Source organism: Gallus gallus, chromosome 8, assembly GCF_016699485.2.
Source record: "Gallus gallus isolate bGalGal1 chromosome 8, bGalGal1.mat.broiler.GRCg7b, whole genome shotgun sequence".
Lineage (NCBI taxonomy): Eukaryota > Metazoa > Chordata > Aves > Galliformes > Phasianidae > Gallus > Gallus gallus.
This window is the reverse complement of record NC_052539.1, coordinates 14,293,637-14,321,194: the sequence shown is the minus strand read 5'-3', so window position 1 is coordinate 14,321,194 and position 27,558 is coordinate 14,293,637. Positions and strand designations below refer to the sequence as shown.

The 27,558-nt window shown below is 38.6% G+C and overlaps 2 protein-coding genes across 25 annotated transcripts in view; both read right to left on the bottom strand.

Annotated features, from left to right (window-relative positions):
• The window catches only part of ZNF644 (zinc finger protein 644), a 74,290-nt gene extending 72,154 nt beyond the window's left edge, over nucleotides 1-2,136 (bottom strand). For all 5 annotated transcript variants that reach the window (XM_040705108.2, XM_025153006.3, XM_040705120.2 and 2 more), the window contains exon 1: nucleotides 2,032-2,136. The gene's annotated coding sequence lies outside the window, so the exon portion shown is untranslated. The remainder of the gene's footprint in view (nucleotides 1-2,031) is intronic.
• An 8,147-nt stretch (nucleotides 2,137-10,283) lies between these two features.
• Nucleotides 10,284-27,558, bottom strand: part of HFM1 (HFM1, ATP dependent DNA helicase homolog) — a 39,586-nt gene continuing 22,311 nt past the window's right edge. For 11 of the 20 annotated variants that reach the window (XM_040705076.2, XM_040705080.2, XM_040705088.2 and 8 more), the window contains 14 exons: nucleotides 26,722-26,807; nucleotides 25,671-25,754; nucleotides 23,669-23,826; nucleotides 22,824-22,927; nucleotides 22,287-22,439; nucleotides 21,762-21,857; nucleotides 21,253-21,371; nucleotides 20,382-20,464; nucleotides 20,112-20,221; nucleotides 18,166-18,264; nucleotides 17,345-17,405; nucleotides 16,964-17,069; nucleotides 16,564-16,721; nucleotides 15,666-16,340 (listed from right to left, as the gene is read on the bottom strand). In XM_040705076.2, the coding sequence (XP_040561010.1) occupies nucleotides 16,274-16,340; nucleotides 16,564-16,721; nucleotides 16,964-17,069; nucleotides 17,345-17,405; nucleotides 18,166-18,264; nucleotides 20,112-20,221; nucleotides 20,382-20,464; nucleotides 21,253-21,371; nucleotides 21,762-21,857; nucleotides 22,287-22,439; nucleotides 22,824-22,927; nucleotides 23,669-23,826; nucleotides 25,671-25,754; nucleotides 26,722-26,807 (1,484 nt within the window). In that variant the 3' untranslated portion in view covers nucleotides 15,666-16,273. Of the gene's footprint in view, nucleotides 13,286-13,310; nucleotides 15,150-15,665; nucleotides 16,341-16,563; nucleotides 16,722-16,963; nucleotides 17,070-17,344; nucleotides 17,406-18,165; nucleotides 18,265-20,111; nucleotides 20,222-20,381; nucleotides 20,465-21,252; nucleotides 21,372-21,761; nucleotides 21,858-22,286; nucleotides 22,440-22,823; nucleotides 22,928-23,668; nucleotides 23,827-25,670; nucleotides 25,755-26,721; nucleotides 26,808-27,558 lie in introns of those variants that run through there. The other 9 variants (XM_040705077.2, XM_040705079.2, XM_040705083.2 and 6 more) reach the window with 9 other exon arrangements.

Sequence of the window (27,558 nt, the reverse complement as noted above, 5' to 3'; positions counted from 1 at the left end):
ACAACACGTACGTGATGTCAGGTGCAGGTGGGCCAGGGGAAGGGGTTGAATACATTCTCTTTAATTCCAAAGATTCCCAAAGATGTGGGACACTCCACACGGGTACCCACCACGGGTCCTCATGCTCATAGCTGTGTTTGTAGAGTACAATTCCAACAGTCTTTTCTAAGAATAAAGAGTAAATGGATGTGTTTATGAGTCACATCATGACTTCCAGCACTTGGTAGATCCTGAAATAATCATATAGGCAGAAAATAGGCATCAGTCAACCTCTCTTCCTCATGTATGCCACTGCACAGAGAGGACAGGTGTCCAAATGAACGTGACACCATCCTCTCAACTTTTGTTTCCACGTGGGAAGTACTTTAAATAATATTCACAGTAGATTTAATATCAGTTATTACTCTGATTATTGCATTTCTCAGATAATAGATTTCAGAATTGTATTTTCCAGTTGAGGATTAAAGAGCTACTTCTAGGCTTCCCACCTTCTTTAATAAAGAAAGATTCAACCTCGTCTTGAAAGATGAACATTAATATAGAGGAGATTTGCTGTCATCTTAGTAAGGGTTAGCAGTAATCATTTAGCATTCCCATTACTTTGCCACCTAAGTCTCAGTCTGCTCATGTTGAGAAGCAAACTGGCATTCTTAATACATGTCACCTGCATCACACAGATGCTCAGGGATGTGTCCCACCACCGGACCCCAGCTTTTCCGCTCTGCCTGGCAGAACGAAGGCAGCTTTGTGCCTCAGGGCAGGAGCAGGATGGCTTTTCACGCCTGTGCTGCACAGGTGCCCCAGACCCACACAGCCTGCTGCCCTCAGGGGAGGTGGCTGCAAACAGGGCACAACGTGGCTGCTTCTCTGGGTGGGCAATATGCAAACAGCATCTAGGAGCCGCATTTCATACTGCAACGTAGAGCCAGCACTGGAAAGCAGCACACTTCACAGTGCAAGGCAAGCGGAGGTCCTTTCAATTGTCAGATAGTGCACATCAGCAAGCAGTCATTGCCTTCACATTGCAGGCACAGAGTTCCGGCTCCTGCCTACAACATATGTCCCCAGAAACAGAGGTTGGGGGATGAGGAACAGAAGCAACAAACTTCTTGGTCAGGTGCAGAGCTGAGCCCTCTCAGCCTCACCCTCCAGAGCTGAGGTAGCTCCTGGCCTTGCTGCTGCTGAAGGAAACAGAGAGGAAATTCTACATACTGGTGAGATGCTGGAGCAAAACTACACCCCATAGATTTTGGCTGAGATACAGCATTACTTTATCTCAAAGATGCCTTGGCTAAAACAGGAGATCTAATGCCACGCAATACAGGACGGAGACTCTTAATTTCCCCAGAATCTGCCCCTAAGCAGAGCACTCACAGCCACTTCATAGTCCTAGGCACTGCATCACATTAGAAGTCAAATCAGCATCAGGACTCAGCCTCTGACTCTCTGCCACTCACTCTCTGACTGTGCTGCACTGGGAAGAAGACGGACAGACAATCCAAGCCCATAAGCTTGGGTATGAGTTTCCTCTTTTGCCCTCTTTATTTCTCCAGCCCTATGCCAAAAGCAGAACAGCAACCAGGTGACGTGTTTGCTGTCAGTACCTTCTGTTTTTCTGTAATTCCTATCAGAGCACAGAGAAGCCATGATGCTCGAGAGCCACAGATTTCACTCGCACCAGATTTCCCACCTCCCTCGTGATTTACCACTCCAGACTCCTTGCCACCTGAGTTACACAAAAAAAGAAGAGACGAAGGCTGAATAAAACTTGCTGTTTTGCCCAGGATATGGAAAAAAATACCTAATCAGAAATCATATGTATAGACTATGTTCTTGCCCCAAAGTATCCTTACAGTGTCACGCAGGAGACAAGAAGGGTTGGGGAGAAGTCTGAATGGAGAAACATGGCCAAGTACCACGTAGGGAACAGAAGCAGATCAGAGCCTCACAGCACTTGGCTCTACCAGGCGCTGGCGTGCAGGATAAGGATAGAACAGCCCACGGACAGGAGAGCTTCAGGACGTTAAATACCTGGTGGCTGAGAGCTGGTGCAGCTGCAGCAACCAAGACAGGTTTGTCTTCATCTGCTCCTGAGCAGGGCTGTGGGCTCCTTCCCGGTGCAGGCGGACGTGGGTCGCGTCACGTGCAGCTGTGTCCCTGGAGTCCGGCTTCCTGCAGCACGCTCTGCAGAGGGCAGCAGCTCGAGCAGCTCGGGAACTGAAGCCAGCGAAAACAACTCAGCCTCTCATGTCACATGTCTCACTGCATGTCCCTGCACAAGATCTCTGCCTTCACCAGTTGATTTGGGGTAAACTAAAGTCCTACAAATGAGCACCCCCAGCCTAGCACCACAAAATGGAACTTTCAAATAAGTGGATGCTTTAAAAGATTGCACTATGACGCGTTTAGAAAAGCTGGGAATTAAATATATGGCTAAAATTCAGGATATGATTGTGCGTGAAGGAGGCCAGGCCGCAGCAGCAGCCAACCTACGATTAAAGCCAGGAATAAAACGAGGCCTGGACACCTACAGAGCAAAGAATACCCTTGAATGAAGCAAACACCTCAAACAAAAAGAATCACTGGAGTGAAATGCCCTTTCACCTTCTGGCAGCAGGTAAACTGGAGGCCAAGTGTGCTTTAGTGGCAAGTTTTCCCTGACTAACAGCTTGGAGTTTTAGATCAGCACCTGAGCAGGCCCTGGAACAAGCTGCGTGCTGCTGTGCGCTCTGCAATCCTGCCTGGCTGAGGCGTGCAGCAAATGTCCGGCACGTTCTCCAGCTAAGACTCACCTGTGGAACACACGAGGCAGCAGGGATCTACTCGCTAGGTCAGCACGTCCCATAATATAAAAGTGTGGCAACTATTACTAACAAAAGAAATTGCAGGATGTACTGAGTTTCATGCACGGCTTGTTTACTGAAAGAAAGGATCCATACCCCGGAGTGAATTCTGCTCAGCGAAACTCCAAGTTTAAGTAAACGCAAATAGCCTCCACTAGAAATGTGAAAAATAAACAAAATATAATTTAATTTAATTTGAGCACCCAAGCAAGTCATTTGCAAGTCTGTTTAATGTTTAGGAAGAAAAAGCCTTAGTTCAGTCTCTACAAATGGTTTTACTTACTTCTGTTACTTTCCATCTCTTGAGGATAATCTACTCCTAATAAGGACAATTGCTTAGATTTATTACCCCACAGAGGCCTTGTTAAAGATCTAACAAAAATCCCATTTAAATGAAAGGACAATAGAATCTTTAAAGTCAGTGTAGAGTTTAATTAAAACCTGAAACAGAATCCATGTCTTTATGCATAAGAAAAGCAGAAACAGATTTCAAAGCTGTTAAACTACGTGTAATTGGCATAAACTACCCATGGAGCCAAAGTTGGAAAAAATAATGTAGGCTATCGTATGGAAATTGGAGTCCATTAATAAATAACAAACCTGATACATGTGCATAGGGGCGCGTTTTTGCATGCGTTTTTTAATCTGTCTAATTTGCTAGGCATATCTTAGAGCAAACATGAGACGCGCTAGCTGTTAAGTTGAACAAATTCAAGAGGGACAAAAAAGGGCTGACTGAAATCAATGCATTAACATGCAGCAGTATTTAAAAACGTTTCATAACGTTCCCAAAGAGAGCATGTAAACGGCAGCAGTCTCAGTGCAAAACTGCTGTAATCTGTGTTCCCATGTAGTCGTTACTCACACATGGGAGTATACAGTTCCTACAGTCATTTTTCACGCATGAATTCTTTAAGACTCCCAAACCACTGACATAAATACACAAGGGGGACCTCCCTTTCGAAAGTTAACAGCTTATGAACTCTTGGAGGGGAGGTGAAGGCACACACCAGCCCATGTGCTGGCACCGCTGTGGGACGCTCTGCCTGCAGCCCGGCTGGCCCAGCGAGGCCGGAGCAAAGGCCTGCAGCTCCACTCCTGCCAGCACACAACCTGCTGTGCAGGAAACGGAGGTGAGCCCAATGCTTCGGGCACGCTGCTTCCTTTTCAGGATGCAACAGATTTGGAGACCAAAAAAAAAAAAAAAAAAAAAAAAAGAAAGAAAGAAAAAAAGAACAAATCCCTTATTTCTGCATTAAATGCAAGGCACTTTTCCCTCTCTGCCTTTGCACACACCGAGGGACGCCGGGCTGGCAGGGGGCAGGCGGACATGGGCTGAATGCTGCTGCAGAGGCGGGAAGAGGCAGCAACAAGATGGTGGCTGCGCCCTGAGGGCTGCCTTGGATCGCACTAGGTGGGTGTGAACGACAAAGCTGACCAGCTGCTATTTAGGCTTTTCCCCGTTTAAAGTAACAGCTCTTTCCAGTCCTACGCCGCACAGTCAGTCTTTGCTTCTGCACTGCATTTTTGCACAAGCGGCAGCTGGCCCTACACCTCTGAGCCACAGCGGCTGAAAGGATCGGCAGGGCCAACAGCAGCGGCAGTCACCGACTCCCAGCCGTCCCTCATGGAATTCCGTGGCCGAGCTCCTCGGACCGCACCGCCGTCCGCAGCCGGGGCTCTCCCGGTCACCCACCGAGCCACGCCGCGGGGAAGATGGCGACACCACCGACCCGCCCGCCCGTCTCCATGGTGACGGCCGCGAGAGCGGCGCTCGAAGAAACGGCCGAGCGGCCCGCGCCGGGTCCGAGTCCGGGGCAGCATCGCCTCTCCGCGCTCGCAGCCCGACACGGCCGTCCCACCCCGGCCCCCACGAGGCGGCGCCTCGGCCCCGGGAGCGCTGTGAGGACTGCAGGGAGGCGGCGGCGGCGGCGCCCGGCGCCCGTCTCTATGCAGAGGGAGCGCAGCTCCGCCTTAAAACAACAACAACAACAAAGCTGTGTGCTTTCTGTGTACAATTTTCCCAACGCAGTTGGGTCATTCCTCAATGTGCCTCAGGCCGGAGATGGTTAGTCTAATTAAGAAAGGGAAATGTCCAACGTGAGGCCTATGTGAGAGCCATATTAAAACACTTGGCATGCAGTGCATCCTGGGGGATGTATTCCTCAATGATCTTCTTAAAGAAATATGTTGTGAATCTCCCTCCCTTCGCGGTCTGAGGGCAGGCACAGCTGCTTACAGATGTCAGCCAGTGCTTGAAATGACATTGCCAATTCCACTGGGCTCATTTCGCTCTGCATCCGCATTGCAACTGGAAGTGTAAATTAACGCTACTCTTTGTTCAGCTCTTTCACTAGAGACAAGCGCCCAGCAGTCTCAAGGCCACACGTACAGCTGGGATGGAACCTGGCGAATCCCACACACCTGCAGCCTTCCGTGAGGCTACCGGCACTGCTAAGACACAATCAAAATATACACTTGAAAAGGCATTTACTAATGCCAGCGGCAGCTCCATTTAAGTTTAGGGTGTAGGATCTCTATTTTCTTAGTGTATTTCACCTGTCCTTGACATCCTATCTGTGAAACAAAGGCCATTTGTTTTACACTTTAAGTATGGGTGAACTATAACCTCGAAAGATAATTTTTCAGTCTGCTTTGTTTTTTGCACACCTGCAGTTTATCCCAGTAATAACAGCGTTGCTGAGAGGTAGGAGATGTGCTTCCCAGGGGGTGGGGAATACTCACTGACTCTAACTCATCTCACAGGACAACCCCACAGAACTGCACTGGCACAACAGCTGCTGTGGCACAGGGCACGAGCAGAGCATGCTTTAACATGAAATTATATTCTTCACGAGTACTTTCATTATTGGTCATGTTCCACTTTCCCCATGAACACATTTCAGTCACACTAACTTCCAAAGCAGCTGGCCACTCAGCACAACCCAGTCCAGCAATAAGAACCATGCCTTCCTACCCACATCCACACAGCGTTCATCCATAGGAGAGAAAAGGCGAAATGCTGATAGTGGGGCTGAGGAATGCCCCAAACAACGTGTCGCCACAGGCCTCGGTACTTCACATAAGCAATAAGTGGTTCTTAAAGCTGTGCCTCTGAAGGACACCTGATTTTGTTTTCCTTTTTTTTAAAAAAAATATCATTATTTTCTTTTGTTAATTCGGAGATGAACTGCGTTAGGTCTTAGGCCAGGTGTCCCTTTCCACAGCGCAAGTTATGGGACTGCCTTTTTCTTACAAAACATTGTATGAGAACTTCCTTAGCCATCCTACCTTGTGTGCCTCTTCCAGGGGAGCAGGCTGTGTCCTCTTCGCTCCTCAGGTTGCTGTGAGGTGGCTGACACTTTGCAGGAGGCTGCTCTGCGTGCTTGCCTTCATCCAGGGCCACAGGACCCTCCTTGCAGGCCCACATCAGGATGCTTCCATGACTGACAGCCTTACCTCGGGCTGCAGTCACAAGTTTTCCAGCGAATACTTACGCACTAACAGCACCTGACACCGTATCAGCCTAGCACTCGCAAAAGGTATGAAGGATATGAAAGAATACAGATCCTATGCATTGTCCCAGCCCAGAAAAAGAAACAGTTTCTCACAGGGTTTGGAGTAAGCAAAAGGTGTGGCCTGTAATTAAGGTGGGGCCACAATACCTCAACACACAGTGAAATATTTCAGTGCTAACAACTGAAACCTTAACAGTAGAGGATACATTTTAAAACCAACCTGAGAGGAACAAATAACACAAAAAAGAATACATAGCTATTTTGAAAAGCGTCAACACAGAATAGATCTTAGAAGAAGTCTAGGTTGCTCATGAGCTCTTCAGTCCTTCGGTTTGGTCTTCCAGAAGAAAAGCACGTCAAGAACATGACAGGCACTTTGCTTCTGAGTACACTCCTCTCGAGCTGATACATACCTGAGTGAGCATGACTTACACTCAGGTCCCTGACCAGGCCCCTCCCACAGGTTCGCAGGACCAGCAGCCAGCGTTCTCTGTAAAGCTAAACCCAAACAACAAAACCAAGAGAGACAAGGTTAAGTAATACTTGGCTCTTTTTGAGTTGAATCATTACCCTGAATTATCAACTGTCCTTAGGTGTGAGCTTTGCTTCCTGATGAGCATACCCATAGGATCCAGATTTATGTAAGTGTAGGGGTTATTAGAGCCACAGGATAGAATTATTTGTTCTAAAGCATGAGAAGTGTTATCTGTTAGAGGGCTAGATAAAATTAAAAAAAGCTTGAAAATGAACCTCCGCACTGGGCCACTGTAGAATAAGTCTATCTTTCCATTTCTTCTTCCAATCTGAACATCTCCAAGTGATTTACAGAGCACCACAGACACTACTCAGCCTGCTCTAGGGAACTGTCCAACCTCCTGTCGCTTCTGGAGCTTGGCTCGAACCTGCAAACAAAGTCCCAGCTCTTTCACAACACTGACAAGATCTCGGCTCACTGCATTTTCCTCCTTTCCTTCATTCCACCTGGGAGTGCCAGATGTTCCTTCCCTCCGAGCATTGCTCAGTTGCTCTCAGAGGAGAAGACATCTGCCTGTCCTCCAGTAATTCAGTGCCTAATAGTCTCTATGCAGCCTGCCTCTCCGTGCCCTACTGCACTCCCAGCTGCAGAGTACAACCAGCAGTGCATCTGCAGTGAACTCAGCAAAGTCAGCACACAGTGAATGTTCATGACAAGCAGGCAGAATCCAAGATGGTGGTTTACATGAGCAGTAATTGAAGGAGGATTTTTTTTTTCTTTGAAACAATCCTTTGTGTTTACATAGGCTATAGAAACTTCCAGTTTTCTTCAGCATGGTTTTGTTGTTGTTGCTGTTGTTGTTTTTTATTTGCTTTTTTTAAGCTGGAGGTATTTTGTTTGCTCAAAATCCAAAGGGACACACTCAACTGTTCTAAACCTAGACATACTTAGCATTTTCTTAGGCAGGCTACTTGTGCTATTACTAAGACTCGCCCCATCTTGCTGTCATCTTTCTTGTTCTTTTGCTCAGTAGTGCTCAGCTTCATATGCACATACACGCAGATGCATCCTTCTAAGAAAAAAAAAAATGCAATCAAACCTCTACTCAACTTCAGATCTACTTAAACTGACAGTGGAGCCATACAGGACACTAGGAACTACCTGCAAGTATTCTCAAGAAAATGCAATTAAATGTAAATAATATCAAAAAAATGATAGTGCTTACAGCATGTCCAATATGAGTGTTGAGAATAGAACTTAATGCTTGTTTCTTTTTAGTTCACCATTTTTTTCATTTTTGCTCTATGCTTAAATACTGAAGAATGCTGGCAGGAAAAAAAATGGTTGTGTTGTTCTTCTGGTGTTTCTCTGAGCAGCGTGGGATGGTCATTCTCCAGCAAAATTTCCACAGAGGAAGGCTGTGATAATAGAATGCATTTAAAAATGATGGCCAGATGGTGGCACAGTAAATGCCCTTCTTCTGAAGGGCTGTACGCACATGTTAGAAATATGCCTTGCTCAATATGCGTATTGGAGAGCGTTGGACACATACACTCCTCACGCAGAACAACTGCCTCCCAAAATGTGTGTCAGTAGACTATTTACTACCAAATCCAGAAGGAGTTTGTGATTCTAACAATGTCCCCATTAATGAGAAAAATGTCACCGCACAAAAGCTTTTTTTTTTCTTTTTGTTCCTTCTTATCAAATCCTTCAAACAGCTGATAAATAGCTTTCATAGATTGGAGAGTCAGACAGAATTCGGAATCTATTGTTTTACTAAAACCCCAGGGGTCAACTTATCACCTGAAAACCATTTTACATGGACAATTTGACTTTCATGTGAAGTGTCAGAACATACCCTGGATGTGAATCAAAAATAAGTTATATAGAATACTGCCTTATTTGTGCTGAAATTTATTGGTCCCACACTACCGTAGTTTTGAAAATTGTTTCCCTTAAGCTACAGCGCAGAGCTGTTATTAACTGCTTGAACTAAAAGAGCATTTCTGATTGGCTGCTATAAACTCTACAGACAGAGACAGATTTCTATCGAATCACACACTTATCTGAAGCTATTTTCCATCATTCCAAGCTACCAACTTTACCTTCTTTCAAAACATACTGTCTGTTTTATTACCATCATCTGCTGTACACACCATCATTTCTGTGAATCTGTTCCAGAAACTAAGCCTTCATCTAAGCTTCTGCTAATATGAGTGCCCAAAACAGTCACACCCAAGAGGACAGAGATGCACTTGTACCTCTTACCTTCCTGTCACAGGTTATTTTCCTCACTTAAGCAAACCTCCAGCCTCTGAAATGCATCTCTGTGATATATCACAAGTCAAGCAGATCTTTTCCACTACTATTAATCACTTTCTTAATCAATTCTACTACCATCCTTTTGAAATACAATTATTTTGATAATGTGTTGATGCTTTGGCATCTACGCCTATCAGTACAATTTTTAGAAACCACCCAGCTGATCTCAGAGCCTAAAATCTTTTTAATTGAGGAGGAGATACAGAAAATGTTATGAACGATCTAGCTGCTGAGTGACTATTCTTGGAGTAGAAATTTCCAGCTGGGCAGAAAAACCTCCCAGGCATAACTTGTAAGTACAAGAATGGTGCCATGGGATGAAATAATTTTGTTTCTGCAAACAGCAACCTAACAAGTATGGACTACAAAAGCTAAAATACTTCATCACAACCAGCAAAAACCTTTTGGTAATCCCAGTAGTAAACTCTATTGACACACTTTCATTCAGATGAATGGATAACACTTATAAAGCAAAAGAAATTGCTAAGAAGGAAGCTGTTATTTGAATATCCAAGTTTCAAGACCGCACTAATTTCAGTTCTTTACTGAACTGTATCAAACCTCTTCATCAAGATGTATTCAGTCTTATGACAATGAATTGTGGCTAGTCAATCCATCTGAGCAGACAACTTCCAGCTTCTGGCAATGGCACTCAACCCAGCGAGGCCTTTGCCAAGTAAGAATTTGAAAAACAAGGTTTGGAAGTGCTTAAGCAGCCAAGATAAATGTTTTGGAACGCATTTCTAAAAATGATTGGTTAATTAGCTCTAAAGCAGAAATTCACAATTTTATTGTGGATACAACTGATGGTGCCTAAATCTAGCTGGAAGTGCAATCAGATATCAACACACAGCAGCTTAAAAAAAGTTAGACAGGCTGACCTTAATATGTGTGACTATCAGGTTTTCACTGTAGAAATATATATATTTCAATATCTTTTCTGAGCTGAAATCATGTCATTTATATGCAAATCAGACTATATTCTACAGCTGTTTCTTCTCTGCTGAAGCCATGGGAATTATTTGCACTTAATAAAGCCTCATAAATAGGTTTTGCCTCCAAAGGAAGAAGGGAGGGGGGGGGGGGGGGGGGGAGGGGGAAGCAGCAAACATATCATAGTCATTTACAGTTACAAGTATCTTTTTATTTTGAAAGTTATACGCATCCCTTAATGGGAAGTTTCACAGTTATGAAAGAAACATTGTTACATTTATACAAACAAAATTCCCTACCAGCCTCCAAAACAAAATGTTTTACATTTTCCCCTATGCTCAGCTGTCTAAAATATAAAAATTGCTATTTTTAGCATGAACTAAAAGGAAAGTCTGTGTAATCGTTACATACTAGCTCCATGTCCTCTATGTTTAATATAGGAAAAAAAACAACAACAAATAAAAACCCAACAAAACCAACAAACACCTTGCTAGTATATCTGGGCACGAGCTATAGTGGAAAGAATATACACCTGCTTTATACACCTCATGTACTGCATTTCTGCAAAACATGCAACATTATCGCACACCACTGCTCAGATGCTTGCAAGTACTGGCACGTGGAAACAATCAATTTAAAAACTGCAGGAGGACAAACCCAGTAACAGTCAGAGCACATCTCACAGGATCAAAATGAAAGTGGCTTTCACTGCAGCAGTTAGCATACCAGAGTGAATTGGAAAGCAGCTCTCCCTAGCTGATATAAACAACCTGTATCAGGACTTTGCACTAAGAACAGGACATGCAGTGCAGGACTGCAGGTTAATACCAGGACAGCTTTCCCAGCCACTTCACAACCAGAGCAAAGCAGAAGAGTGATCAAAGAACTTGCAGAGCATAGGAGACAAATAGCCTCCTCCTATTGCTCACGAGGTGCAGCCCAAGCCTACTTCATCTGAAAAAATCTGCCAAGAGCATGTAGAGACCAGGAGTTGTCACTGGCAGAGAGGAGGGGGCTTAGAGGGATACAATTTTTTCTCAGTAGAATTTTGAGGAACAAATAATGGCAACATGGTTATACAGGAGACCTTACTCTCAGCTGTGCAGTGACAGCCAATAAAGCCCAAGCTGAATTTCATCACTGCAAACAGTCAGCGCAAAGTATATACCTCAGTATATTCTTATGTAAACCTTCAATGAGGTTCTAGTGCTCAACAGAAAGTGAATTTTGCTCTTACTGAGTAGCACTTCCTTCTCTATTTCTTGTTAAATAGAAGAGTGGGGCAAAAAAGGGCATCCGTGAATCTCATTTCATGGATATCTTTTAAGGACTGCACCAGTAGAACAACTGACCCACACTACTCTTGCTTCTACAATAAAGCAGAAGGGGTCAAGAGGTAAAGCATGACACCCTTTCATTTAGAGGAGATGCCACTAATTCTGGCACGATGGTGTCTTAGGGGTATCATTTGTGCTCTACAAAATGAATGACTTTAATTATTTTCAGATGCATATTGGTTCAATTCAGCAATTTCTGTTCAATCCTCATTATTGTTAATTGCCTTTAAGAGCACCAGCTTTTATATCTCACTTAACTGTTCTGTGAAGCGATATCTAAGTAAAAATAAATCTAAAAAGTAAGATTCCTGCTTGCCACAACTTCCATTATTATTTTAACAATCACTGTATGGTTTAACTCATTGAACTGCTCAAATATATGAATGAATTCTATGTAATTGAAATGAACATGAGACAAGCTGCATACAATTGTCACTACATTCATAGCAATCCACATGCTATAAACTTACTTTATACAGAAACGTGTCTGGCAACATGTTTAAACACTATATTTATTTTTCTGCCAGTAATTTTTGATTGTGTCTTTTGAGTGCGTATTGCATTTTCTTAAGGCACAGACACAGCTGACCTTACTTTATATTTTGAAACCAATACATTTGATAGGACAAGGAAGCATATAAGGAAGATGAAGTTAAATTAAAAGCAGGTATGAGCATGTATTTTATTACAGAGAATCAGACAAGTAAGACAGTAAAATCTGACTTCTTGTCACATTGAATTTTCTTTCATGGCTCCACTGTGGGAAAAGGTATTTTCATAACATACATTTTATAGAATCATCCTCAGACTGAAATCAGTGACATTCTGAAAGAACTACTTACACAATTCAACTGATTCAAACTCAAGTCACTTATCTAATGTTACAACTCTATGCAGAATTAAAAAATAACAAGATTCCTTCATACTTCAACAATATTTTTATTTAAGTCAGTATTTTATCAATGGGAAGCAGCTGAATGAAACTGCCTCACAGTGAATTTAATTAGTATATTTTATCGTCAGCGAGGCACCTGAAAGGAAGCTGTATGCAGCAAAATTAGTGGAGCACAGCCATCTTTTGCTGTACAGAAATAAGACTACTCAACAAGGAAAAATAAGATCCTTATGGGGGTAAAAGAACCCAAGCACCTCATTTATGCAAGAAAAGCAATATTTATTTAATTTACTATGAATTTACAGCACAGCTGCTTTTCCACACTAACTGTGTGTGGTCACTTTCATCATAACATAATTTGATGAGGTCCACTAGAGAGTAATTCAGCCCACTTACAATCTGAATCATCTTCTGACACTGTCTGCCTCTTTCTAGGGCGTACAGGTAAACAAGGTTTATGACCTTTAGATTATTCAGTTAAACAACTAAAATTAGAGAGCTCATAATAGCTATGTCTATGCATACCTTTTGGGGCACGACTAGGATTTTGGTCCCTGAGTCATTCATATCTAGCATCTGTGGAGAAACACCAGAGTTCCTGCTATGGAAATAAGAAATGGTTTGGCAGAGGTAAACTCTGCTTTTTCTTATGTGTCATAACACGTGACTAAGATTTGCTTAACTGGGACTGCTGGTCTAAACATAGCAGTAGTGCAGTAACTAAGAGTTACCTTTATTTGAATGTTTTAATTAAAAAGGTAAACAAAAAAAAAAAAAAAAAAACAAGAAAAAAAAACCCAGAAGAGATCATACAAACAATCCAACCTTGAGTAGATTTTTCTACTTTTGCAGTCAGTTTGGTCTTTCTGTCCATATAAGTTTTGAAGCGTAGTCACTGTGTATCTGAATTCAATTACTGCCAGGGAGATATACTTTGGTTATCAGTTTTGATCTTCCAACTATTATGATTTGAAAAATGGAACAATAAGAAACAAATGTTACCATACAAAAAAAAAAAAAAAAAAAATCACTCCTCCTTGAGACAGTGAACACTGGTACTACCAAACTGGTTTTCTGAAAGTGATTTATACTTTACAGAGTCATCGAGCTAATATGAATAATGAAGCAAAACAACAACTAAACTACTTATCTTTGAAATAATGTTTTTGCATTAGAGTTCAACATTATTATAAACACACTGCAGCATCGCATGTATTTTCTGAAGTGTTGCCAGTAACAATAGCACATTTTTGTAATTTTCCAAGTATGATACATAGGATGATGGCTTCCTATGAAAAATAGTCAGGAATTGACCTTAGAAACCATATGCAAAGTACTTCAAATAGCCTTGGAAGTATTGAAATGCATTTACTATCATGTGTTCTGACTTTGGATAAAATTAGAAGTTAAAGCCTTTTAAAAATCAACAGAAGGAAAAATACAGTATCAGAAAATTAATCAGACTGAACCTTCAAGAAATCAAAAAATAACCACTGAACCGCACTGAGGAAAACCTTAACAAGAAAATAAAAATACCTGCAAGGATAACTTTCTCTGCAGCAACAGGGTAAACATAAACCTATCATCTAAGCTGGAAATAAGTAATTACTCTTGGATTACACTAAAAATGAAGCAAAAGTGGCAAGTCAGTTACATTCTAGACATTACATATATTACCAGACTATTACAGAGAAAAATACAAATATGCTCTTAGTAAAGAAATGGAGTCAAAGACCATCTCCAAGCTGAAAAGATTCATACTTATGATGATCTAATCATAACCAACTTCCACTACAGTCACTGACACATAGTTGAGAACCTCTAGGGGGAGTTTCATGAAGATGACCAGTAAATAGTTTAGTGTGTGCCACCACATTTGGATTGCAAGTGAGATCTGTGCAACTGGTATATGAGAAAAGTTTTGGAAAGTCACAAGTTGTATCATCCCAAGACTACATAAATTTTTTATAATCTTAATAAATTTGTTTCTTTCCAATCCCCCACAAATTAATAATCTTAATAAACGGACACTCAGAGTTAATCCTAGATATTAAGTAGCTGATGACTTTAGGTCTGATCCATCACAGATATCTGTGATACTTTATTTAGAAGGAGATGAGAATGCCAAGTCTGCTGTCTTGTGCTCTAGCAGAAAGGAGACACAAAAACAATCAAGGAATAAGAGAAAACTCAAAAATGAAAAGATCTTGTTACTGCCACCCAGTTTTTCAAGCCATTAAAGGGACTAAATACCAGAATTTATACTGGGAGCCAATAATCAGATTGCCTAGGGACAGCTAACTCCTCTGAACTTATCTTCATGCAGAATTCAAAGCAAAGCACCACAGTATTCAAGTTGATGTGCAGAATTTAAAATAATCTTTTCAATTCTACCTAGAGACCATGACAAGCCATTTTAAGTGCCACTACAACTTATGATACTGTGTATGACTAAAAGAACACATGGATACATTAGGTCTTGTTTTCCAATTCCAATCTGGACACCTCTGGGATGTGTAATGCTTTCCATATTATACACTCACGTGGGTTTCTTTCTGTGGAAACCAAGTTGCAGGCAAACTAGTGTTTTCCATACTTAACTCTGATATCAGACTGTTCTCAGTTTCAAACTAGATATAGCCAACTACTGGGTTGAGGGAAGGAAGGATCTGATGAGAGATCTGACATAAAACTGACTTCTGATGGCAATGAAATAACTGAGGCGTAACAAAGTGTGTTAGAAGATTGGACCTGCTGGAAATTGCACAGCCAAAAACACATACTGGTTAGATGTTGAGGTTGCTTGTACTTGGTCATTCTTTCCTATGGAGAAAGAGGGATGGAAATATATATATATATGTATGTATACATATATACATATGTGTGTACATAAATATTTATGTACACACACAAGGGGTAAAGTAACATACTACTAGCCAAGAAATATAGAACCATGTAGTGCAGTGAAACATGGTTGTGTTTGGTTGCACTGCAAGCGACACTGCAAGAACAAACAGCTAAGGTTCCACGTACTATTTTAAAATTTTCACACATTTTGAATAATTAACATTGAAATTTAATACTGCCTAAAATCCATATGAAGAGAATATCATATTTTTTTTTTACTCAGTGAACATGCGATGTCTATTGTTCAAACACAAGAGCTGTAAGAAGATAGCCAAATTCAGTACTTGGTTGCCTAAGTTTGTACTGAGATGCATACATGTCTTTTTTATGAGCTCAAGTATCAAAGTGAGCAGTTAAATACAGCTTTAGAATACTTTTTATAGACATTAAACAGCTGTTTTGTTGAGATCCTGGAAAGACGCTAACATGATGGGAGTTGCACTTTTATTTATTTTTTTTAAACAAGCTGATAACACTATCAAAAGGAGTATAGCCTAGAGTAACTTACAGTTCCATTACTCTTTATTTTAAATCTAATTATTTAACAGAATCAGAAGAATTCAGCATTAAAAAACTGACAAACAAAATAAAAAAGCTTTAAGAAATTTCCGAGGAAACAGTTTTTCATTCATTTAAACAGTACTTAGGAGCAGGACATGTCATAAACAGCTTACTATTTCTTATATGATTTTTACTTTATCTATAGAAACACTGTCAGCATGAGAACTCCTTTGACACATTCCAACATTTTTTCTTTTCAATCCTGAAAACAGCGAGGTCAACAAATGAAAATATAAGCAATTTTCAAAATAAGATAATATACCCAAAATTCCATTAAATAAACATCAATTGCTTTTTTTTTTTTTTTTTTTTTTTTTTTTTAATAATATGTAATGGTCTACTGTATGGCAGTAATCCCACTACTGGTAAATAGTTGCAAAACAGAGAAGAAATTCTTTTAGCAGTATCTGAAGGCTTCGTTCTGGAAAAAAATAAGTGTTTTTTGTTTGTTTGTTTTTAAACACTTACAATATATTGTTTTAAAATATGTCATCAAGTAGTCCAAGCAAAGGCTTGACATCACTGGTCTCATCATCAGGAAGATATCTAATGAATATTGAGCAAAATAAAATAAAATTAGGGACAGTACATAAAAACCTATGAAACCAAAAACACTTCAAAATATTTTCTTCCTAAGAACAGTTAACCAGCAGTACTATCATGAAAATTCATCTATTGAAAATGTATTTGTAGTAAATCAACAAATTAACACACAGAAATAAGCACTTAACACTTAGACAACAGAGAAATACATACAACTTCTTATTACCTAGGTTCCTTTTCTTCTTCCTGTTCCTTCGTGAAAATAAAAAAATTCTCTTTCCTAGTGAATTTAGAAGAGTCTGGGATTATTTTTGAAATTGAAGAACATTGTATTTTTTCCAGCTCTTGTGAAAGATTTGAATGCTCGTTTTCTTGAGAAGTGAACTGCAAGACAAATGTTAAAATGTTAAAAAACCTGCTAGATGGATTCTCGTAGTCCTAGCTCTTTGTGATGTCAACATCACACTGAACACAGAACGCATGCTTGTTCAGAGTTTGGACAACACAGATAGGTTCAGAAATTCTGTATTTTCAAACAGATTCACATGTCAGATACAATAAATACATTTTCATCTAAAGACTAATTTAATTATAGGAAATCCTGCTATAGAAACATTTTTACTCACTGTATTTATATGTCCACTCTGTACAGATAATTCCACTTTTGATGAGCTATTAAACACAGAGAGAACTGGGTTCTGAATCCTGGTATCACCTTGTAATAGGCAAGAACTGAAAATGCCAAGTTGAGAAAATTAAATTATTTTTACAGAAGTGCAAAATAGTTTACTTTTCAGTTCAGGATTTTCCCTCCACACCTAAATAAAAAGTCATTTCAAATTCATCAACAATTCCTATCTTTTTGAAGTTGAAATTTCACTCGATGTTCTCAGTAAACAATCTTCTACATATTTAGTTATGTGTGTGAACATTGAACTGTGAACATAATGTAAAATACAGATAATTTTAAAAATGAATAAAATTGCAATAAATTATATAATGCTTACTCTTCTGAAATGTCACTTGTGGCTTCACTTGTTGAATACTTGTGAAGGGTTTCATACTCATCTGAAATGCGAAAGCAGGTATTTTCACGTTCCATTTAAGAATCAAAGTTTTAAACCAGCCACCAAACAACCAAAAACCATTGCAAATGTTTTACATATCATAAATAATAAATATCCATGTGCCCCAGCAGGAATAGTCCCCAGGCCAGAGCTGCAGCCTGTGGAGAAGAGCTCATGGTGGAGCAGGAGGCCTGGGGGAGCTGCCACCCATGGGGACCCATGCCCCCTGAAGGATGGGCCTCGTGATACGGAGCCACGTTGGAGCAGTGCTTGGAGAACTGCAGCCTATGGGAAGCCCACACAAGATCAATTCGGGAAGGAAGGCATTCTATGGGAGGGGCTCCACATGGAGGATAAGCAAAGAGTGATCATTGTGGAGCAGCAGAGATGATACATTATGGACTGACTGCAGCTCCCATTCCCCTACGTCACTCGGGAAAAGAAGTAGAAGAGGGTGGATGAGGAGAAGGTGTTTAGTTTGCTTTTACTTCTCACTGCTCTAGATTGTTACCAATAGATAAATATATATATGTATATATATAAATAAAAATCTTGTGCTGAGTCTATTTTGCCCATGACATAATTGGTGAGTGATCTCCCTTGTCCTTATCCCAGCCCGTGTGCTTTTTTCATCATATTTTCTCCCCCTTTTCTGCTGAGGATGGGGAGTGAAAGTATGGAGGAGCTGAGCTATCTGATGTATTTAATCACCATAATCCTGTAAAATAATTTGTACACAGAATTTGTCAAAATAATCTTACCTAATTCTCTACTGAAAAGGTTGCTAGCAACTACTAATACTTCATCATCAAGATCATCCCAAACGTCATCTCTCAGTTCAGCACTCATATCCAAAGCATCTGAAAAAAAGATCAGCTTTTACCTCTGTCAAGTTATGCATGAAAGATTCTTTAAGTGGTTTTTTTTTTTTTTATGCCATTGTCTCTCAGCTTTTCTCACACATACTGAATGATTCAAAGAGAAAGCTGAAATCCATGGACAAGTACAATGGAAACTGCTCTGTTTTAAGACCAGTTGTTCAATCTATTGGAAGGAGGACTGTCACATACACACTTTTTCATCAGCATTATTTTAAGATAAGTTTTCAAGCATTTCCAAGCATTACTGTTGAGATTTTTAATTGAAGTGAGATACTTAATATTTGAAAATACTTTGTTTTCTGGTGCAAAGTCAACTTTCCTCACTTTGTTTCCCTTTAATTTGTTTTGTTCTCTTCCTTCATCACCGATCCAATTCTCCGCTTTTCTTTTCCTCCCATCTCTCCTCTGCCACACTCCCCCTCTCTAGCACCAGAAAGTGTTTTGCATTGTTGCCATGGTCCTAATATAGTAAAAGAACCCTGATCTAGATATCCATTTCAAAGCAGGGGAAGCAGGACAGGCTGAAATAAAAAATACTATTCAAGAGACACCAGAAAGCACCTGGAAGGCACTTCTATTGTAATTTTAGGCGTGCAAAGTCAGCATGGTGCACAACTATGGACACATACACAATTTAAAATACCTAACTATAGGTTTCTACAATTTCACAGTATATTCTCAATTTCCTGCATTTATTTGTATGGAATGGAAAGACAACATATTAGAGATGTAGTTGATCCTACATAAATCATAGAATTTGGTGCCTTATCTCATTAGAACTATTTCTCAAAGTGTAGCTGGCTCAGTTTATATGACTAAGGTTATGTTTTCTGGTACTACTCAATGAAGGTGGTTTTCAGTCAGCAATATTTTCCCTTGATGCTGTATGATTTACCTCAAGATTACACAGCTATAGTAATACCAGAATATTTATCTGTCTTTCTGTGAATTTATTCTTATAACACATTCATATCACATACTAACTGGCTCACACAGCTACTGAAGATATAACAACAGTCTTCCATCTTAAGGCTAAGGTAAAAAAAATATATATATAGCAGGTGGATGAGTACACAGGCAAATCTGAAGTATTAATTTAAAGGAATATTCCATCCTCGAGATATTCAGTAAAAATGAAATGATATAGTACAGTTGCCACCGCTTAAGGCAGCATGAGCTAAAAAGATATATATCAGTTTATCTCAACAGTGTTTCTTATATGTCTGAGTACGATCTAAACATTGGATCTGCTACTTACTTAACCAACAGGCAATCAAAACCTGACTCATGTAAATCTACAATCACCAAGTAGAATGGTAAAGGGCGTGCATTGAGGAGAATGTCATGGTTATATAGTGATAATAAAGACTGATCATTTAAGCTCACATAAGAAAACAATGCCCTTTCCAGTGAAAGAAAAGTAGAAAGAATTTTTTCTTGTTTATAGATAGTGATGTTTTACTGGTTATGAACAAAATCTCCTATTTCATTAACTTGTTCCAGCAGAGAAGGAAAGAAGAAAAGATACAGATACACAGGTAAAATACCTTTCATATTGCAAGTGTCTTCAGTGGAAATACCTTGCACAAAGTATTTAGTTTTGTACCCTCATATTTGAATTTCATCATCGTTTTATTTAGACGTATACGTACAGACTTTGATCCGCTTTTGCATTTCTTACTGATTTTAGAAAGAAAGCCAATTAAGGCCACGCTATTTTCCTGTACTGATTGCTGCTGTGATTTCAGCAAGTTTCACTTTACACACAAGGTACGTTCAACACAAAACAACAAATGTTATAATTTATGACTAATGTTTGAACTTACCACTCTTTCCATAGTTCCAGGACTGGAATTGTTTCTGAGATTTTCCTAAGTTATTAAAACTATCTACCTGGACCACTGAAGGTGATGAAAATGACTCTTTATTGCCAGACCTATTGAAAAAAAAAAAAAAACCCACAAAAAAACACTGACATGTCAGTGGAACTGTTAAAGAAAGCTGCAGCAAAGAATTGTATTCAGAAAACAGGCACTAGTTAAAATTAAGCATACTACCTAAAGACATTAATTTTTCTTATTTATATTCACTAGTACCTTGATGATGCTGGCATCAAAGATTTGGGTTCAAAAACAAATTGTTTGAGATCCACATTTTGAGCCTGATTTAACATCTGCATCTAAAGAAAGCAGGTTATTGTAATCAATGAGACAAAAACTAGAGAAAGGTTTTTAACAATCTGAATTATATTGTTCATATTCTATCAAGCTAGCATATTTTTAAAGATTGCACATTATATCTTTCTGGCATTTAGTTGTTTCTTCAGTTCTCTTTAAAAAGTTTGAATTACACGCTCCTATTACAGTTATCCAAAAAGCCGGGCAAAGTCAGAACGGGTATTACTAACTCTGTCTATATTAGCTGTAACAAGCCAGTAAAATTGTGTGGAAGAATTAAGACTACAGTATCTCAAATACAGAGAAGATAAGTTTGGCATCATGTTCAAAGATACATAGGTCATGCCAAAAGTAAAGCCTCCTATTTATTTTCACAGAAACTACAACAGATATGAAGAACACAATAACACTACCGAACAGAGCAAATTCTCAGCAGATCTCCTAGTAGCATTACTTTGATACCAGTATTTGCTTTTGTTCACATCATATTTAGCCAAACTAAGTTACAATACACAATCCAATACTGCCTCTGTATTTCACCCACCACAATCTATCAGATGCCTTTAAAATAAAAACACAGTACATACAGAGAACCATATCACAGGAATTATTCCAAACATCAGTGGAACCTGTCACAGATTCTTGAACATTTAGAACCTTTCTACTTCTTCACTTTTTGCATTCCACACAAACAACCTAGCAAGTTTGTATTTACTTATAAAAGGAAATACATACAAACACAGAACAGATTAAATAAATATATTCAAATATTGACTGTATTCAAACAAACCTTTAACCGCTTTACTGGGGGCACAGATGAAGTAGAGTTCCTGCTCCTTAAATCAGCCAGGTACAAACTAAACTTTGAATCTCCACTCGTCTCAGACTTAGAAAGTACTCCAGTTTTACCTGAGAAAGGGTATTAAAAGTACCTTCAATTCGTTTAAAAGGGATAAATCACAATTATTTCCAAATCAGTGAACCCTTAGCCACTAAGTTTTGGTATCTTCTATTAAGAGATACTAAAGAGTTAACACACGTATATTTACAAGAGAGGTCAAGCCTGACATTCCTCTTAAATCATACGCTAGATGATCTGAAAAACATTAATAGCCATTGTAATCTCTATAAAAATTACATTAACAAAATGTGGGGTTTTTTTGTTTGTTTGTTTTAGCAAAAACGAATGCCTGGTATTGCCTGTATCACTTCTGTTAATGTAGACATCGGTATAAACAAAACTACTGTAAACTATACTCATCCAAAAGTAACAGAAATAACATATGTAATGAAACTCACAGCAGTCATGTCCACACACATCTTTATTTTTACAGCGATGGTTACATTCTCTGTTACTGTATTTCTTACAGATATTTTCTTCTTTAGACCTGCTTCCTAGATGAATAGAATACAGAAGTGCTCATTTTTTATTTTATATGCATTGTTGAGAAAGTTCCTCATGCAGTGTAGGATGGGCTAAAATAATCTGGGTCACTAGAATTTTGTTGCCTTCAACAAAACATTCAGCTGCTCTAACACTATAACTGGAAATAAATTAACAAACACTATGAAAAAACAGAGGCTCTACCACTATTCCCAACATCAAACAGCAACATTAGATAGCAAGCTCACAGTATTTTTCTAACTTTCAAATTGAAAGAATTGCATACTAGTATTCAACAAGCGGAAACAGTAGCATTACATATTTGTTATAGTTGAGAAAGAAACGATATGGATAAACAAAGATCTAACTTTCTACTGAACAGAAAATTCAGCTTTATGTTGACTCTGGAATTAGCCAGATGCTGTCATCTCACTGTTTACCTGAATCCACTTTTGCTGCTGGCAGATTTTGTGCTGTGCCACGAGATGTATCAAGAGAAGACTCAGCTTTCAGTTTATTTATAACTACTTTACTTCCCACTGTTCTTGGTGTTAAGTAAAAGGCTGTATATGTTTGCTGTATATCAAGGCCAACTTTGAAAAAAAGGAAAAGTATTTCAAATTGCTATCAACTATTTCTTGAACTACTGATTTCCAATTTTCCAAAGAGTTCAAGAAAGTATGAATCTTTAACAAAGACCAGGGAAATCTGTTAGGAATATGGAACATTAAAAGCAAGCTTATTATATGAATGGATTCATTGTAGTTAATGTAAAAAAAAGAACAGTTTTGTTCGAGAACATTACTATTCTACTAAATAAACAGATTCATAATTAGGACAGATAGGTAATACTCAACACTATAAAAAAGAATAGAATTTGTTTTCCAGTTGATTTTGTTTTGGCCTGATGTAAAGTGTTTTAATAACGTAAATCTTATGCAATTGTTTTTATATTACAAGTACACTGATTAACTTACCATAATCAGAACTAATTAAATTTATACTAATGTCATCTGATTTAAGAGCTCTTTTCACCTCAATTTTCTTCATCCAATTTCCAGTTTTCAGCAGCACAGAATCCCTGCAATGCATCAGTAAAGCTTTATGAGATATGGTCAACGAAAACAACACAGCATACAAGACTGTATCGGTAATTATGTAAAGGACTCTTTCTCTGGCATTGGTTCTTGAACTTTGCTTGATAAGTGGCCTAAGAATAATCTTGCAATAATATATGGTCTTAAGTCAGGAGCTAAATTATGGATAATAATCTATGGTCTTAAGCCAGGAGCCTGCAGATCAGTTTCAATTCTGCCAAAATTGAAAGTGTCAGTGTCAGACCTCGGCCAGTACTCCTGTGTAGATCATGCAGTTAGAAATGACTTGTCTCCTTTTCCATTTGCTCCAAACATGTTATCTAACTGGAGAATTGAATTTCATCTCTGACATAGAAACAGTTCTGACAATTATATTAATAAAGAAAGATTGCCAATACTCATAAGTAACAAGTTGAGAACACATACATACATATTTTAAGATATTTTAAGATATTTTACATATTTTGACTTATGAAGACTTCTACAACGTGGCATTGTTGTTGTCCAGATATTTACACATACCCTCTGTGCTGACATGCACACAAGCATGTTTTTTTTTTTTTTTTTTCCTGTATTGAGTCATGCAACATTTTAGGAGGCTAGAGGATAAAGACTAATTTTGTAATGTTTGGCATAACTAGAAAGTATTACAAAAACTGCAAGACAACAAAGGATTAAATGGCAACAAACTTGAAAGATGTAAGAAAAAAACTGATTATACATACATTATTTTCTGAATAAAAATGACTTGATTGTCAGCATCTCCTACAACCAACGTAACATAGTGAAAGTCTGACGCTGTTCTCCTTGTCTGTAGCTGCTCAAAGTTTGTTAATATGGTGGTTACTAAAATTTCAGCCATTGTATCACTGTATTTTGGAAGCTAGAAAAAGATTATATAGAAGATTACAAAACTGCTAAAATATGCAAAGTAAAACATACATCCTTCCATAAATTTGCAGTACAATTTCTATGTACTGCACTTAGACACTCCTATATGTCCAAGTGGAGGCCAGTCACAAGTGGTGTCCCCCCAGGAACTTACCTTGGGACCAGTGCTCTTCAACATCTTTATCAACAACATAGACATTGGGATTGAGTGCACCCTCAGCAAGTTCACTGATGACACCAAGCTGAGTGGTGCAGTTGACACAAGAGAAGGGATGCCATCCTGAGGGACCTGGATAGGCTTGAAAAGTGGGCTCATGTGAACCTAATGCAACTCAACAAGGTCAAGTGCAAGGTGTTAAACTTGGGTTGGGGCAATCCCAGAAATCTGTACAGACTCTTATTGAGAGCAACTGTCTGGAGAAGGGGTTGAGAGTCCTCATGAACAAAAAGCTGGACAGTAGCACGCAAAAGGTTAACTGTACTCTGGGCTGCATCAAAAGGGGGGGTGTCCAGCAGTGCAAAGGAGGTGATTGCTTCCATCTACTCTGCACTTATGAGGCCCTACTTGCAGTATCGCGTCCAGGCCTGGGGGCCCCACCAGCACATGGAAGATGTGGAGCTGCTGGTGCAGGTTGAGAGGAAGGTCATAAGGATGAACAAAGGGCTGGAGCACCTTTCTTATGAAGAAAGGCTAAGGAAGCTGAGCTTGTTCAGCTTGGGGAATAGAGATTCTGGGGAGATCTCACTGTGGCCTTTCAGTACTCGAAAGGAGTTTATAAGCAGGAAGGAAAGGCCAGGCTGGATGGGGCCCTGGACAGCCTGATTTAGTGAGTGGCAAACCCTGTCCATGGCATAGAGCATGGAATTAGATGATCTTTAAGGTCCCCTCCAACTCAAGCCATTCGATAATATGGCACTATCTTGGCCATAGCTGAACGCTCTGTATTTAAGTATTGAGAAAACAAAACAGAATACATCAAGTTCCCCTAAGAAAAAAAAACCCTCCTCTGTTCAATGCAAAGTGCAAGAACAAAACTAAGAATATTTTGCTAAAGTTTTCAGATTCAAATGTGTGACATTCCAACATCCCTCTATGTTTATTACTGCTGAATCTTTCTTGTGTGAATAACTTTAGAGACTCTCATCAGCTATTAAGTCAAGTGAAAAACTAGAATGAACTTCTAATAAAAACAGCATTTCACACAAGTAAACAGCTTTTAACCCTTCAAAGGCATCTTCATTTGTACTGACCTCACAAAACGTTACAGATTTGTCATTTCAGAAAACTGAGGTAAAGTGGCTATTTGATATAATGCTTGTCAAGAACTTCAGAGAATACAGAATTAGAACATTAGATTACAACCTACTATTGAAACAGTACCAGCTAGGTTAATATAATCACTTACTCTTTCTATATATTGCTAAGTGTGACAGAAAATTAATGTTAGCTAATGCTTGCTCAGTAAATTTTGATATACAGTTGTTTTTCTGTCTCTTGGGTGGGGTGTTTTGAAAAAATATTTAAATATTTGCATTATATTTAATTTAAAATATTTACATATAAAGCTAGAATATGAATATATTGGTTTGCAACTCTAATACAAACTGCTATTAGCAGTGGAAGGGAGTAGGAACAATGTTAAAGTACTATAGGGAATGTTTATTCAAAATCTGTCCTTCAGAGTTTGTTTCATCGCACTTGCTAAGGTGAAAGGAGGTCATGATACTGTACAGTGTTCTATCAGAGAGGGCTGGAATCTCTTAACAGTAATATTTGCACTTTCATTTAATAATATCAGAAAAAAAAAACCAATAAAATAAATAGAAAAGCCATACCTGTTCAATGTTAAGTTCATATTTTGGAAGATGCAAAACAGATTCTTTTATCTGGTTTCCAAAAGGAGGATGTCTGTTTAAAATCTGCAAAAATTTAGTTTCATTTCTGATAAATACAACTGATCAGCGATGCTGGCACAAAAGTAAATTCAAGGGATCAAAGTCACCAGAATGATTATGACACGAACAAAAGCCCTTATCACTCCTAGTTCTCTACTGTCAGTGATATCCAGAATAGCAACATAGCCAAAAGAAAAGAAAATCCCAACATTTTTTCCACAGTGCTCTCTCTTCTGTTCAGTATCAGCCAATGAACTAGCTTACAACCTTGAAGAACCAGGCAGGCTTTATGTGTTGACACTTCTATGCTACCCTACCTTTAGTGAAAACAAAGCAGAAATGAAAGGGAAACTTGAAAAAAGGGTAGAAAAGTTAAATTCTTAAAGCCAGAACAGAAAAACCTCAATAAGATCAATTTCATTTAGAAATCTGTTCCAGAACACAGGAAAAGCAGTTTCCTCAGAAAAGAAGTCAAGAACATACGAACTTTTTCAAGTGTAAAATCTAACTGGCCTAGAATTAGGAGTGTTTCAGAGATGATCCAAGCAATATTTTATTCTATGACTACCTTTAATTAAGATATCAAGAATGGAAATTCAGGATTTTCATCATTAACATAAATTAAAAATAACAGTAAAAACAGAAGGAAATACACATTTACAAACATTATTAGATGAGGAATGCATGTTGCCTTTTGTTTCAAATTGCATTAATAATGAAATTCTATGTATTTAAGCAGCCACTCTCCAGAACCAGCCAACTCCACAAAGTCAATCATATTAAATTTCCCAAACTAAAATATCATACACATTTTCAAAAAAAAAAAAAAAAAAAACCCAAAACAAAACAAACAAAAAACCCCCAGTAACTGCACTTTTTAAATTCACTAGCATAAATGAAGAAATCACTTTGAATGCTCAATTTTGCTGGCATTCATACAGCAGATGTATTATTTTCTTAATGTTTATCTGCAAACAAAGGAATAAATTACCAATTCAAGCTCCCTTGCATTTGTGTCTTCTATTTTTTTAAATGATGTCAGCCCAGCATTTACCATAGCATTTGACAATGACACACCTGTGAGAATTTTAAAGTTTTATGTTGTTAAATGACAATTATTAATCTCAAATTATTTTAACTGTATTATAGCAAGTAAAAACAAAGCACAAATCATTTTACAGTATGCTTATTCAAAGCTTTTTGCCCAGCAAATAAACATTTTCTTTTTCAACAAAATATTTTAGTATTAATCTCACTTATCATTAGTAAAGGGAAAAAGAAATGCAGGGAAAGCAAATATGAAAACATTTAATATTACTATAATGACAAGTTTTACAGAAATTCTCTAGTATAAAAATCATGTTAGACCACTTTCTACAGGAGTAAACAACATTATATATATTTTCTAGTATAAGACAGATTTCAGATTAGGTTCTACAAGAGTCAACAAACAAGCATCCTGCGTATCTATGATTAAAAAAGAGAATGTCATTCACATGGAATAAAATTTCTGTAACAAATAATGCTATGCAAGGAATTATTTGGTGAGATGAGAAGAAGTTTTTTCCTCCAATTTACATCCAATCAAGAAAAAATTAAAAAAAAAAAAAAAAGGGAGACAGAAATAGAACTGAATAAGCACTAAAGATGATAAAAATCCTGGATCGGTACATTAGCACAGATTCAGAAATAGTGGAAATGGGTTACCACCAAAGAAGCTAACATGCCCTCATCTCTTAGCTTAAATCCACATGAACGAAGCAATACTGCTTCTGCACATGAGCTGATAAATTTGTCATGCACTGTACCATACAGATTTCCTGGCTTA